The sequence below is a fragment of the Cibotium barometz genome, chromosome 1 (genome assembly GCF_041138505.1).
Source record: "Cibotium barometz isolate CiBa-2024 chromosome 1, ASM4113850v1, whole genome shotgun sequence".
NCBI lineage: Eukaryota > Viridiplantae > Streptophyta > Polypodiopsida > Cyatheales > Cibotiaceae > Cibotium > Cibotium barometz.
In genome coordinates this window covers 55039775-55054724 of record NC_141046.1, presented here as the reverse complement: position 1 = coordinate 55054724, position 14950 = coordinate 55039775, and the positions used below count along the sequence as shown (strand labels likewise).

The 14950-nt window shown below is 38.0% G+C and overlaps 1 protein-coding gene across 1 annotated transcript in view; it reads left to right on the top strand.

The window, feature by feature from the left end:
• Positions 1 to 1260, top strand: part of LOC147642186 (basic leucine zipper 24-like) — a 1384-nt gene extending 124 nt beyond the window's left edge. The window contains exon 1 of the mRNA XM_086803405.1: positions 1 to 1260. This exon is cut by the window's left edge and continues 124 nt beyond it. Coding sequence (XP_086659531.1) covers positions 1 to 859 — 859 coding nt within the window. The 3' untranslated portion in view covers positions 860 to 1260.
• The last annotated feature ends 13690 nt before the right edge of the window (positions 1261 to 14950 follow it).

Below are 14950 nucleotides of genomic sequence, written 5' to 3'. Positions count from 1 at the left end.
TTTCTGCGACCCTGATGATGTTTTTGGTGACTGCAACGATCTGGCCATAGAGGGGAGCTTCCTGGATGAGCTTCTCAAGGGCACACATGCCTGCACCCACACCCACACATGCAACCCCCCGGGCCCCAGCAACGCTCCTCATACCCACACGTGCGTCCACACCCACACCCACCTCTTCGCCCAGCAGGAGGAGGGCTACAAATCCACAGGCGACTCAGAAACCCAAAAAATCCAAAAACCTCTCTATTGCCCAGACACTCTTAAAAGCTCAGAAACCCTAGCCCTAAAACATACCTTAAATAGCTCAGAAACCCTCGAGGATCATCCTTCTTATCTGAAGAAGAGGCCCCTTGGCAACAGAGAAGCTGTGAAGAAATACAGAGAGAAGAAGAAGGCCCATACGGCCTACCTCGAAGAGCAGATTCTGCAGCTGAGAACTTTGAACCAGCAGCTTGTGAGGAGATTGCAAGGGCAAGCTGCCCTTGAAGCAGAGGTTTTCCGCCTCAGAAACCTCCTCTCTGAGTTTCGTGGGAGGATCGATGGGGAATTAGGGTTTTACCAGCAGAAATCAGGGTTTCTGCATCAGAAAGATCCCAGGGTTCCGCAGCCCCTCACAGGTGGCTATTTGTTGAATTGTCTCAGTGTGCCTTGTGGTGGAGCAGACGTGCCATGTCTCCACCCTCCTGTGGAGAAAGAGAAGGTCTATTCCACCTTAAATGACCCATCCATAGCGGCAGGGTCTGTTCACTCATGCGAAAAAGCAAGCGGCAGGTGCAGAAAAAAGCAGGAAAGCAGGAGAAGGCATGGTGGGAAGACAGCGAGTGTGGCGGAGATGGCAGACTGCATCAGAGAGGGCTGATCGACTGGTTCTCCATCGTTTTATGTTGACATATACACACGCCTTTGCTTGATGTAGTCATGTATGTGGTTTATGCTGATGTTGATTAGTTTTTTGGGTCTGAAAGGTATACTGCCATAAAGGTCTTCATCTTCCCCAGTGAAGGATGCTGATGATTTCTGATGCAAAATGATGAACAGCTTCAGCACAATGGACTTATCACTTCAGAGGTACTTATTCCTGTTGGCAAGGGCACAGTTTACTGCTACCTACCTTATGCAGAACATAAGACCAACTTGATTCAAGCCTCAAATTTGTTGTTAATGTTGAATGATGTAAGATATAACTTATACAAGTAATTTGCAGGTAGTTCATTCTGTTAAGAAGCATGTTTTCTAAATATTTAAATGCTTTCACATTTATATTCATTTTGCCAATCTTAATATATTTGGGTACATGCACAGTTTTGGCTACAATAATATCCAAAATTTGTGCCCCAAGTTCGCCTATATGGTAATTTTGACCATGCAGGGTCGCCAAACCTTGCTTTATTGGGCACATAGAAACATTTCTTTAAAAAAAAAAGAAAAAGATTTAAAGGCGATGATACTATAATAATGTATGGCTAATAGTGTATTTTGATAGCCCTAGTTAAGTATCATAAATACGACTTTATCCAAGCAGAAAAAAATATGATCAATGTTCTTTGCCTTTTGTGTTAATTTCTTGTTTTCTATGATTTGAAAATTTGGAAGGATCACCTAAGCAGGCTATTATTTTTTTGATAAGGTGAATTTTGTGGGTGCATGTCTATATATGTAATTTGAATTATTGCTTCTTCTAGTTGATACTACAAGATGCGTTCATTAGCTATTATTAAGTGTTGAGGAGGGAGGAAAAGGTGGCTTGCTGAGACAAGGTGAGGATTGTGTGTGTGTGTGTGAGAGAGAGAGAGAGAGAGAGAGAGAGAGAGAGAGGCCAAACTTCTAAAAGAATGTTAAACTTGTTTTGACTACAAGAATATAGTCTGAAAATTTTGCCTCAAAATTCATCATGATGCCTACACTTGCAATGTGAGCCAAAAAAAGGAAAACGTGTTATATTCATTTATTGGGGGAATTATAATGACCCAAGGCTAACAATGGGCCATGGAGTTAGTATACTTGTGAGTTGATTGCCTTTTTCACCGCTTGACCAAGGTAAAAGTATATCCCATTATGTGCATTTCTTGTAAAATGATCGTTTTCAACCCTAGATTTTCCTTGCCTTCCAATTTATGTGTGCATTGAAGTCTCTCTCTCCCTCTCTCAAAATAGATTGAGCTACAAGACTACACAATTAGCGCTTAAATGGACACTTGCCCATAGGAAACTTGACTCGAAATTCTTAGGTGATGGTTTGTACACTAGGCCAAGCAAAGAAAGGTTTCCCTTTCATCATCTCGCTAGTGCCTCCCCATCCAGAAATGTTTAGGTTTCATTGAAGGGTTTATTTGATATTAGTGCATGAGTGGGGCATAATTCTTCACTCCTTCGACCCAGACTTGGACTTGACCTATATGCCTATCTCATCCCACATAGGTAACTCGGCTTGATAATTATGCTAGCCTCACTAGCATAAGCAACTTGACTTTGGAGATATTGTGAATGACATAACTTGCTATGCTTAGGATTTACACTTACTCTTTTTGGCCATTCATAACCTAACTCTTGGCCATTATGACCTTGGCACATTTTTTTTTTAGCAGGTACAGGAAATTTTGTAGAAATACTCACACACACCCCCAACCCTCGTATGGTGGAAGGCACCCCCCTCGGGTATGGCACAAGCCGGGGCCGAGGCCGCCCACATATCAACTTTGGACTTATAAATCTCCCAAGGGAGATGATACCACATGAGGCCCCCACAAGACTCGAACTCACGACCTTGGGGATTAGAGTCCAACACTCTAACAGTTAAACTAGCGCTCATTGGTCCCTTGGCACATTTTGGCCTCTAGCGACTTGATGTTGTGGCAAGTTACACATTGGACTTTTCTTTTTGCTTTGCATTGCTATTGGATAAGCAAGAACTTCTTTTGTCCATTGATTTGATGTGACATCAACCTTTTTACAAATAAGGTTTTTGTCCATGAATTGAAGACTTGAGGGGTCTTGGGGCTTATTAGTGGCAAGGTGTGCTTGTCAACTGGCTCTTCTACTAGGTTTTGTTCCAAAGGAATCTCTTTCAAGTTGAAGCTTTGAGGTCTTGGGGCTTATTAGTGGCAAGGTTTTCTTGTAAACCTGCTCTTCTACTAGCAATGTGAGATCTGGTCAGATTAGTTCCAGACGTAGAGGCTTTGGAACTGGCTCTTTTTGTGGCCTCTTAAGAATGGTTACAATTTTGGTCGAGGCCTTTGGCTAGCATTGAGGTCCCATCATTGGTTCTAAGATTGGATCTGGAATGGGGTCGGAATTTGCTTATGTGGAGTCAGTAATTCGTACTTGACGACTTACTCAAGTACTAGCTCTAGCTCAGCTTGCACCTTCTTTAGAAGCTCTTGAGCTTGTTTCATTCGCTCTTTCTCCAACATGTGGTTGGGAAGGTTTTCGTAGTCAATGGGTTTCTCCTCTTTGGGAAGAGCTAATTTGAATAGGAGTTATCAAACACATGTCTCACCTAATAAAAAAGATATATGCAACAAAAGGGGATATGTTCCAAATGAATCTCTTTCAAGTTGGAGGTCGATGGGAGTTTTTGAATTTGTCTCTGCAGTTGTTCCCTTTCTCCTTTGGTCCATAGCTCTTCTACCTTGGCCCTCCCTTTTTTGATCTATTTAGGTATCTATTTCTACTTTGGCATGGCTTGTTGGTGTATTCTCTTTGAGCACAATGACGATTTTTGATGCACTTTAGTTCCTGAACTTTGTTGGTGGTAACTTTGAGTTGGCTTCATCCTTAGCACATAGATTAATCTTTGTCCCTGGTAGTATCCTTGGGCTTTTAAATGAGCGTTCTATAGCCATCCAACCTTGTGTAGATAGATCATTCTTCAATTTATGGTTTCTCCTTCTCATTGGGATCCATACCACATTGTCACATGGTGTGCACGTTGCAGGGTTGGTATACTGGCCTTTGGGATCCACACCTGCTTTGGTCTTTTGATCTTGGTATTTGGAGAAGTATAGAGTATAATTGCTGGAATGAGTGAGGCTTTTAGTACCCATACCTACCTAAGTTGAGCTTTTAGGATTGGTTGTGAAGTGGAGGTAGTCGAGATAGGAGTATCCTTGATTGTTTTTCTATTTCTGACGTAGTTCCTCCTTGGCTTTGGCTCGTCAGGATTCACCTCCTTAGGTTCATCTTTTGGCTCGTCAGGATTCACCTCCTTAGGTTCATCTTTTGGCTTGTGGGCCTCTGCTCTAATTAACATTGGGAATGGTTATTTCAACGAGGCTTGAAGCTTGCAAATGATTGAACTTATCGACTCGATTGGACATGTTTATAATAAGAAAATCAGTTTTTGGATCTATAAGGAGATTTGTCCTGGTTCTCCTTATGCAAGAAGAACATTCATGGTTTGTTGCTCATATTTGATGGTCGTGGTCCTTGCCCTCCTCCAATCAATGTTGTAGTCATGATTAGCAATATATCCTCTTCCAAGGATGTTTTTTTTAGCATAGTTTATATAGCCATAACAAAGAAACTACCTTCCATGAGGTAAGAGTTTATGTGGAAATCAAGCTTTACAACACCTTTACATTCATTGTACAATCCTAAAACAATTTTTGCACTAATGCCTTTATAGGTTCAAGGATTGGCCCAAGTCTCATAGGACATTAAGTTCCATGAAGTAAGAGTTTGTGGAAATCAAACTTCACAACACCTTTACATTCATTGTTGTACAATCTTGAAACAGTTTGCACTAATGCCTTTATAGACTCAAGGATTGGTCCAAGTCTCATCGAACATTAAGTTTCTACCTGTTGCTCTTATATCCAACAAAGCAAGCTTGGCACTTATTTAAAGTCCAAGCAAAGCCTTGTGGGCTTTACTTCTTCTTCTTCATCATTATTGTCTATGATAGCCATGTGGATAGGCATGATGCATCTTCTCTGTTTAGCTTTTTTCTTGTGAGCCTTGGCTTCTCATTGAGCTTGTTTCTTCTTTTCAATTTCTTTCCTTTTGTTTGCTTAGCTAGGTGGATGGCTCGTATGATAGAGGTCTGTAGAACTTTTGAAGTTTGATTCTATTGAGGAATCCAATCCTTCCATTTGGACTCTATTCAATGTTTCTAAGCCTGTGGTCATTTCATAGATCCTAAAAGGACTCATTCCCCTTAGCTTTAACTTTCTTTTGTTTTTCTTGAGGTTGTAGAGTAGGTCCAAGTCCCCTACCTTAAACCTCTTGGTTTTGATGTTCAAATTGAACCATGTTTTCCTTTTTTGAGGTTGTGGAGTAGGGCTAGGTCCCTTACCTAAACCTCTTGGTTTTGATGTTCAAATCGAACCATGATTTCCTTTTTTTCTTTTTGGTGTGTACATGCCCACCAGAATGTGTACCATAGTCTCTTTATCGTTTCAAGCTCAATGAGTCGTTCTATTATTCTATCCTCAATGGATCATGATTTCCATAGGGGAAATTGCATCTAGTCCAATGACCAAGTTATAAGGTGTATTTCATGTTGATGTTTTGTAAGCAGTTCGGTATGCCATAATGTTGGATGAAAGTTTATATTCCCAATCCATTCTGGAAAACATCAACCGCTTTGAGAGCACTAAACATGAGATTCTATTCGTGCTCTTCTCTTGTCCATTTGTTTGCAAATAGTATGGAGAAAAAAAATGATAGAAAACAATAAATTCTTCTAAAAGAAACTTCACCACTTTATTTAAAAAATGAGTCCCTTGGTCAGTGATGAGTGCAAGGGGTATCCAAACCTTGTGATGATGTTCTCATAGAGGAACATGGTGGTCGTCCTAGTGTGAGCCTTGGTTGACTATGGTCTTAGCCTTGGCCCATTTGGTCATATAATCCATAGCTATAATAATATATTACACTTCCATGCTTTTAGTTACAGGGCTAAAGGGTCCTACAAAATCTATTTCCCATTTAGCAAATGGTTTAACAGACATGATTAGTTATAAAGGCATTTCTCTTACCACCGAGTTTCCTCGTCTTGAGGTGATTTCTTCATAAGAGGTTCTCACGTCACTTGGCCTCGAAGTTCTATGCTCTAAGTCAATATTGGGACTCCACCTTGCCATGATATTTTTGCCTTTCTCACTTTGTTGGACCATTCTCGGGATGTACATGTTACTATCCTCATCTATAGACGTGTTACTATCCTCATCTATAGACGTCATTTGATCACTAGTTGGATGATAACAAATTGCTGACTACTACTAAGGGTGCATCTTGAAACTTGTGGTTTCCATCCACATCCCTCTATACAATGGTGATGTTAAAGAAGTTACCAAGGGCATCCTCATACGGATCTACCTTGATTGGCTTGAACTCTCCTCATAAATGGTCCAATACATTTGGAGATTGAGTCTCAAACCGAGCTCTTAAGATTTCGTGGACTATATGAGGTCCTTGTACTCTAGTTGGCACGCCAAACAATTGAAAACTAGAGTGGTTTTTACATGAGGATATAGATATTTCCCTCCAGGTCTACATAGAATTCATGTCCATTGCATGAAGTAACAAATTATGACTTTTGGGTTTTTTAGGATCTCTGGTTCACGACATGGCAATGTTGGAAGTGACCATCACTCTAAGACACCTCAATGTATATTGGAACATTTGTAGTCTCATGATAATCATATGCTTATAGCACTTAGGTTTTTTTAAATCTCATTCCCCCAAATTCTTCACAAATACTTATGGCTCTCCAATTTGGCGAGCTACTTGAGCCCTTTTAAACTTCCTTGATGATTCACCTATGAATACCTGGGGCTCACTAGGCTCCATTCTCACTTGCTGAATCTCTACATGATTTATACCCCACAATATTGATCCAGTGTCCTCTATGGTGAAGGACTCTTGGTTTGCTTCCAAAATAGTGTCAAGCGTAATTAGGGAGGTCAACTCCACACGTGGTCTAGTACCACTCCGTAATGTTGGAGTGTGAGACGTCTCATATTTAAAGGTCGGGCTAGAATACGAATGAGCAACGATTTGGTCTAGCTACAAGTATATAAGTACATGCAGATCTAGTGCCACAATTACTTGTTGAGGTTCTTTTTAAGAGTATTTTATGGTTTTTTGTGGTCTTTTATGAGTTTTATAATGAGTTTATATTTTTCAAGCTTTTTTTTTGCAATAAAACGGTAACACAACTAACATGAAAATGAACAAAAATGTGTAATGCAAATATGAATTTTTATCATTTCTTATTTTCTTGCTTTTTGGAAATCCAATCGGATCGGTGATCCAAATTTGGATCTCGGATCGACGATTTGGATCACATAAACGATCTAATATTGAATGATCTTGAACTATAAGATCTTAAAATTAAACGATGAAGCGGCTAAACAAGCTCAAGAGTTGATTGACATGGGTTGGGTCAACCCATGTCAATCTCCATTTGGGTCAACCCAAGCCAATCTCCATTTGCTTCACCCATTCTTCTAGTGGAAGAAGAAAAATGGCACTTTTTGCATGTGTGTGTACTTTAGGGATGTAAACAAGATTATGGTTAAGTACATCTACCCTATTCCAAGGTTTGATGATCTCATTGACGAACTCAAAGGTGCATTCTTATTTTCAAAGATTGCTTTGGGATAGGGCTATCATCAAATCAGAATGAAGGAAGGGGATGAAATCAAAACAGAATGCCAAATGAACAAAGACCGTATGTATGAAGTGGGTGGTTTTATGCTTCAACCTTTACCTACCTCGGAGGAAAAATGGATGCAAATTGTGATGGATTTCATCACTGACCTTCCTATCACAAAGCCGAAGGGATTCACTCACAATGAAGGGGGACGTCACATGTGTGCATGAACCTCAAGAAAACCCCCTACATATGATTCTCATAAGATGATAACACCCCCTATTTAAGTTTATAAGGATACCTTAAAAATGACTATGTCACCTCCCTTATATCTATGTTTTTTCTCTAACATTTACACACACCCTCTCCTTAGATTAAAGTATGTTACTTTGAACCTTATCGAGTGAACATAAGTACTTCATGCATGCTACCAAGAAATAGATGTTAAGTACTAGGAAATCATCATTGTAAACCACCACAACCTACTTGAATCATTATTGAAGCATGTTGTGATCATTTCTTGATATCATTATATCATTACCATACATGCACCATGAAAGTAAGTACTACCGAGGCCCCCTCCCCCTAACTTAAATTTAAGATCTAGTATTCACCTAAATACATGGTCTTACACCTACCTTATAAGCTTATGCCTCATTAAAAAAAACCCCCCCTCTTGTACACTCACGTGATATCGTAAGTTTTCTAAGAGTGAATCCCTCAGGTCACCAAGAAAGGATGGGATACTATTTATGTGATGGTGGATAGGTTGACAAAGGTAACCCATATTTTATGCCAACAAAAGTGAGGGCATCACAAGTGGCGTATCAATTCATGAAGAATGTGTTTAGATTACATGGGGTGTGCCACAACAAAGAGTGAGAGATAGAGATGTGAAGTTCATGAGTGGCTTTTGGTGTTCTCTATTTGTGAGCATGGAAACAAAATTGACATTGAGCACTACCTATCTCCCCAGGATCAAACTAGTCTTAGATGAGGGAAGGTCCTTGATATGATAAATGGCAGTGCTTGGTGTCAATTTAAGCTATCATCTACTCAAAAATCTTCTATTTTTCTTGTATTTGGACATCAATTCTTAGTCTATTATTAGGAAAATGTGTTCTAGAGTAGGATATTGACTTGATTTGAGTGATTATATGTATTATTTATGTATTTGTGAGTGGATTTGTGTGATTAGAGTAGGCTTTCTTTCTAAGCTTAACCTTTCTTCTATTTTTTATTGTTAATTTAATATACTATTTGTCTTATGGGAGTGATGGCACAAAGAGAAAGCTCTCCCAGGTGTGATTGAGGTAGGTTATCTCTCCACTTGGTTGATTTCATAATTACCATGAGTATTAGTCTTAAATTAAGAAATTAGTATACATTATTTTTTTAACCAAGGTTAGCTTAATTTAGGCATTAATCTTTGTAATAGTTATTGTTAAAAAAATGAATGTAAAATCATGGCTTCTAAGCATCACTATCATGTCTAAAAACTAAAAAATATCAAGAAAAACCCTAAAAATGAAAAAATGTGTTTTTTCTCATTGAAATTTTCAGATCGTCAAGTCTCGACCATGATTTGGATCGTGCCACCTTTGAAGCATCAAATCCACATCTGAATCATTATGACTAGAGTTAAAAATGGGCTCTTTATTGGGGTATTATGAAACATTAGCACTCGTCGCATCTTTTGACATATTCCATGGCATCTCCAAAGAGTGTGAGCCACACCAACCCGACATAGAGGACTTTTTGTGTGGTGATTTCACTTCCAAAATGTCCTCTAGACTTCTATGTGAGTTTGTTCAAGAATATCAATGTACTTATCCTCACACACACAGAGTCTTAAGATATCATCTCTTTCCTTTTTATAGAGCTATCCCAAGATGAGCGTGTACAAGGTTGCTACCTTCATCAGTTATCTTTTTCTTTTTAAGGACATTGATTCCTCCATTACGAATCCATGGCTCAAGAATTGAGCAATTTCATAGCTCCATCTTAGCACGAGACTAATTTAGAATAGAGGAGCATTTAAAAGATCATCCTCAAGTCCCGTTTTGGTGGTTCATGACTCAAGATTCTTGCCAAATGGTCAACTCTTACATGTGTTGACCTTTTTCTCACTAATATGGTAAAATTGAACTCCAAAAGAAGCAATAGCTACCTTGTGATTCACCCCATATGGTGCATGTTTTGTTCACTAGATAGAGTAAGTATTGATGGTCAATGTAAAATACAAACTTATTTGCTGATAGATAATGGTCAAATGGTCAAATGGCATAGTAGACTAGAAAGTCTATGTTCTTTTCTCCTGGTTAAGTTAATATGCACCCTATGCCATAAGCCAATACATCAATGTGTACATGGAAGATAATATCCCACCTCGGTTCTCTCAAAATTGGACCTTAAATCAAAGCTTGTTTTAGCTTGTGGAATGCTCCCTCACATTCTATGTCCATATGAAACATACCAACATGGCATATAGAGGTCTAGCGATTTTTACATATAAATATTCTATAATACACCGTGTTTCCCATAAATATTCTATAATACACCGTGTTTCCCATAAATATTTGGATAGCTTATGTGCTTTTAGATCTCTTGTTTTCTAAAATAACTCAGATCTTTCCTTCATCTATTATTAGCCCATTTTTGGACACCACATTCCCTAAGATTCTACCATGCCTAACAATGAATTGACATTTTTCTAGGTTCAATCATAGCCTATAGTATCGACACCTCTCGGACACTTTCCCACATATGAGGGTTATGGTCTCTTCTCAACTTTTAGTTTACACAGAGGCTGTCCATGAAGACCTCTCTGAAATCCTTATTATAAGCAGTGGACATTAGTTGTTGGAATGTAACTCATGTGTCTGTGAGTCCAAGTGGCATTACCATGTATGTGAATGTCCCCTGCCCTATATCAAATTGGTTTTGTGTTAGTCTATAGGATCTATGGATACTTGGTTGTATCCAAAGAACCCATCTAAGAAGCCATGAGCTTCTTTTCCCGCTACCCTTTCAAGCACATGTTTGATGTATGGTAATGGATAATGATCTCTCTCACTGTGGTGGTACAGTTACCTTTTTAAGTTCATGCATATGTGGATCTTATCATTCTTCTTTGGTAATATAACTACCAATGTACCCTACGACCTGTGCAAAACCATTCAGCATAAGCCTTGCCTTGTACTTATCCAATGTACCATTAGACTTATACTTGACCTTCCAAACCCACTTGGTACCAATAACCTTCCGTTTTGTAGGACAATCTAGAAGATCCTAAGTGTGGTTTCTCAAAATTAAGTTAAACTCTGACTCCATGCCCCCCCTCCAGTTTGGATCTGCTAATGCTTCCTCCAATCTGGTTGGCTCCTGCACTTTCATTATCTCAGCCAGCAAAGCCATATTGATAATGTGAGTGGAGGCCTCTTCTACTCTTATATTCTCTTGATATGTAAATAGCTTCTGTTGGCTCTTTTGTGATTGTCACAACAAAGCTTTCCCATTTAATATCTACTTCACCCATTTAGGATATGGCCTCTTATGAGGTGTTTCAGGCTTCTCTTCTTCATCGTCTGATGAATCCACCTATTGTGGAGTTGGTACTATCACTGGTGGTTGTGTTTGTTGGGCTACTTCTTCATTAAAGGATAGTGTGGATGGTGTGTGTGTGTGAGAGAGAGAGAGAGAGAGAGAGAGAGAGAGAGAGAGAGATAAGTTTTTTAAAGTTTAATAAAATGTTTTTTTAATGCCATATTATGGAAGTTTATTAAAATATGGGAGCTTATATTTTTTTTGAATAATTTGAAATATGTTGAAAGTTTTTAGAAAATGTTTTAAAATTTGACTAGCAAGTGTATTTGTGTGTGTGTGTTTGGGGTTGATTGTGTGAAAGCAAAGTGTGTGTGTGTGTGTGTGTAAGAGAGATAAATAATATAGTTGTTTGAATAAGAAAAGTGTGTGTGGGGGTGTGTGCATGTTTGAGATAGAGTATTTAAAAACTTTTTTAAAATTATTGTTTTTAATTTGATTAACAAGTGTGTGTGTCTGTTAGAGAGAGAGTGAGTGAAATAGTTTAGTGTGTTTGTGTTTGTGTTTGTGCTTGGGATGTGATTGTGTTTGTGTGTGCGTGTGTGTGTGATTTTATCTGTCCATGTATTTATATATGTGTATGTGTATGTATGTATACAAATATATATGTATATATATATATACATACAACACACACACATTTATTTACTTACATTATTTTACACACACACACACACAGAGAATGTCATCAGATACATACACACGTACAACCCTAAATATTATAGTCCATACTTAAATCCCTAAATAATAACATTATAAAATGGAAGTTTATTAAAATGTTATTTTTATAAAATTCCATATTATAAAGGCTTATCAAAATATGAAAGTTTTAAAAAAAATATGAATAGCAAGTGTGTGTGTGTGTGTGTTTGAGAGAGAGAGAGAGAGAAGAAGAAGAAGAGGAGAGAGAGAGAGAGAGAGAGAGAGAGAGAGAGAGAGAGAGAGAGAGAGAGAGAGAGAGAGAGAGAGAGAGAGAGAGAGAGAGTTATTGCATTAATCAAGCCATGTGTGTGATTGTGTTTAGGGTGTGTGTGTGTGTGTTGAATGTGTATGTGTGTGCCGTGTGTGTTTGAGAGAGTCCTCATATTGATGTTGAAAGTGTTTTGAATGTTTAATGATTTGAATAGCAAAATAAATATTTGAAAGACGTTAATATTTTAGTTATTCAAATACGAAAAGTGTGTGTTTTTATTATTAATTTTGTTATAGGTGCAAGGCCTGTTATATATAGTGTGTGGGTGTGTGTGAGTGTGTGTGTGAGAGAGAAAGAGATAGAGTGGAAGTGTTTCAAAATATTTTAGTCATCCAAATGGGAAAAGCGTGGGTGGGGGTGGAAGTGTATGTGTGGGATTGTGATTTGAATTGCATTTAGTTAGTATGTGCGTTAACTTTGTAGTATACATTGTGCCAATTACGTTCTTATATGTATTAGTAGTTTAACTTCTTATACACACACACTCACACACGCACTGAGGAAAGGTTTTGACTTACATGTATTAATTCAAACACACGTGCATACACATAGTAGTTGCGATTTTTTGTGCATGCATAGATTAGTTACAATTAAAATTTACACTCACGCACATAGTAGTCATGCGTCTATTTATATGTATGTATGTATGATTGACAGAGATGGAAGAAGTTACTTGCATATTTTTTGAGCACATGAGGAGTACTCTTTCCTTTGAGGAGAGGGTGAATTTGGCTGCTGAATTTGAGCATCGTTTTTTTCATAGTCCAACTTGGTTTGGGGTTAAAGCTGTTGGATGGAAAGATGTTTATCAAATTAAAACACGTTTAGATTTAGATAAATTAGATGAAAATATTACGCTTATGATTATTAAAGAATCATGGGCTTGAATGATCGTTATGAAATAGACTCTATTGTCCATGTTGAAAGCGATCAAGTACGACAAGTATTTGATGAAGTTAATAAATGTATCCCAAAGCACGTTCATTTTTAGTGAAATTCTGAAGTGCATTCCATTAAGGAAGTTGGTAAAGATAATGTAATAAGCTTTTAGATTATTGATAAATGTCTCTTTCTCACTCTCTATCTCTCTCCCTCTCTATTTATTTGTCTTTCTCTCTCTTTGTCCCATACAATCATGTAATACAGAAATAGTTATTGTTATGTTTTATTATGTATTTGGATTAGAAAAATAGATAGAGCATAAGTTTATTATTTTTTTGATTTTTTCGTGTGATTGTGTAGAAGGAAAAGCACAAGAACGATAACATCAAAGCTAGTGATTCGAATCCAATTCTCTGTTCAACTTGAGGTTGGTTTCTTTGTTGGATTTTTTGTCTTTATCTATTTGTGTATCTATTGTATGGTTGGCTAGATAGAGAGCGAGAGCTAGAGAGAGAGAGAGAGAGAGAGAGAGAGAGAGAGAGAGAGAGAGAGAGAGAGAGAGAGAGAGAGAGAGAGAGAGAGAGAGAGAGAGAGAGAGAGCACATTAAAACATTCTCTATTTCTCTTTTAATCTCGTTGAGTGTGTTACCACGTTTAAACAATTTACAATATTGGTGTACTTAGCTACATAAGCTATAAACATTCCATTTGTTAGACTATTGCCTTTGAGATTGTAGAGAGAGTTCTAGCGAATAGTTGTTTTAACTTCAGAACGTTCTTAAAAAAGTTTTAAAAAATTTATGATTTTACCAATACATAAAATATAGAGAGACACTTATATGTATGATAGTTTTCTAGGAGGAATCTACATTTGTATAGGTAGGTTTCTAGGGTTGGTTATATGTTGGCAAAGATATGAAGAGAGGTTTGTAGAGCCTTAAGATATTAATTTTGAATTTTAGCAAATGGAGATTCAGAATGATAATAACCACTCAAGAGATGTACTGGCTGTGAAGGATTCTTCCAATGAAGAAGTAGCTTTGTCTACTCCACCGGAGTTGATGAATGTTCGAGTTGCAAAACACCTTGCTAGGTCAAGGTCTCCATCCGGACAACCAAACTCTAAACGTCTACAAAATATTACGGATATATGCGAGCGGTCTGAGAAAAATCACGTTGCTTGCAAAGAGTACTTAGAAGCTCTCTGGGAATGGATCCGTGGAAGTGGCAGCAGCCAAAGGGGAGATATGCTAAGAGACGAGTTGTCTCGTCATCTCCACCGCATCCTTGACAGTAGTGGTCGGATGGAGGCTAACCAGCTAGACATGATTTCTTTCATGGAGAATATGCATGTTGAAATTGGGGAACATCAAGGCGGATGTAATGGGCAATGTAAAGAACAAGTGGATTCTCTAAAAGAGCAACTACGCACTTTAGGGCTTGGAGGTATTAAGTCTTAAGGTATCTATTAATCGACTCAATGCTATTATGAAAAAGATGAGTCGTATGTCCCTGGTAGTTGCCTAGAGGTTTTGTGAGAGTAATGATGTGGCACAAATTGTATTGCGACTTGCAGAATTGGCTCTCTCTTTTGGCTATATGTATGAATTTTCCATTTTCTCAAATTCAATACTTCTCTCTTATTTTGTTCTCTCGTACTTTTTTATTGTGTCTCAACTTCTATTTCCTCTCTCTCTCTCTCTCTCTCTCTCTCTATGTATCTATCTACCTCTGTGATTGTATATGTTATTACCCTTTATCTTTGTAAGAGATGGATTGTATATGTTATGCTCACTTATTCATCTAGGAAATGGTTTGTATACGTTATACTCATGTATGTATTAAAAACTTCTCTAAGAATTACATTCTTATTGAGTTGAGTCTATTTGGAGCAG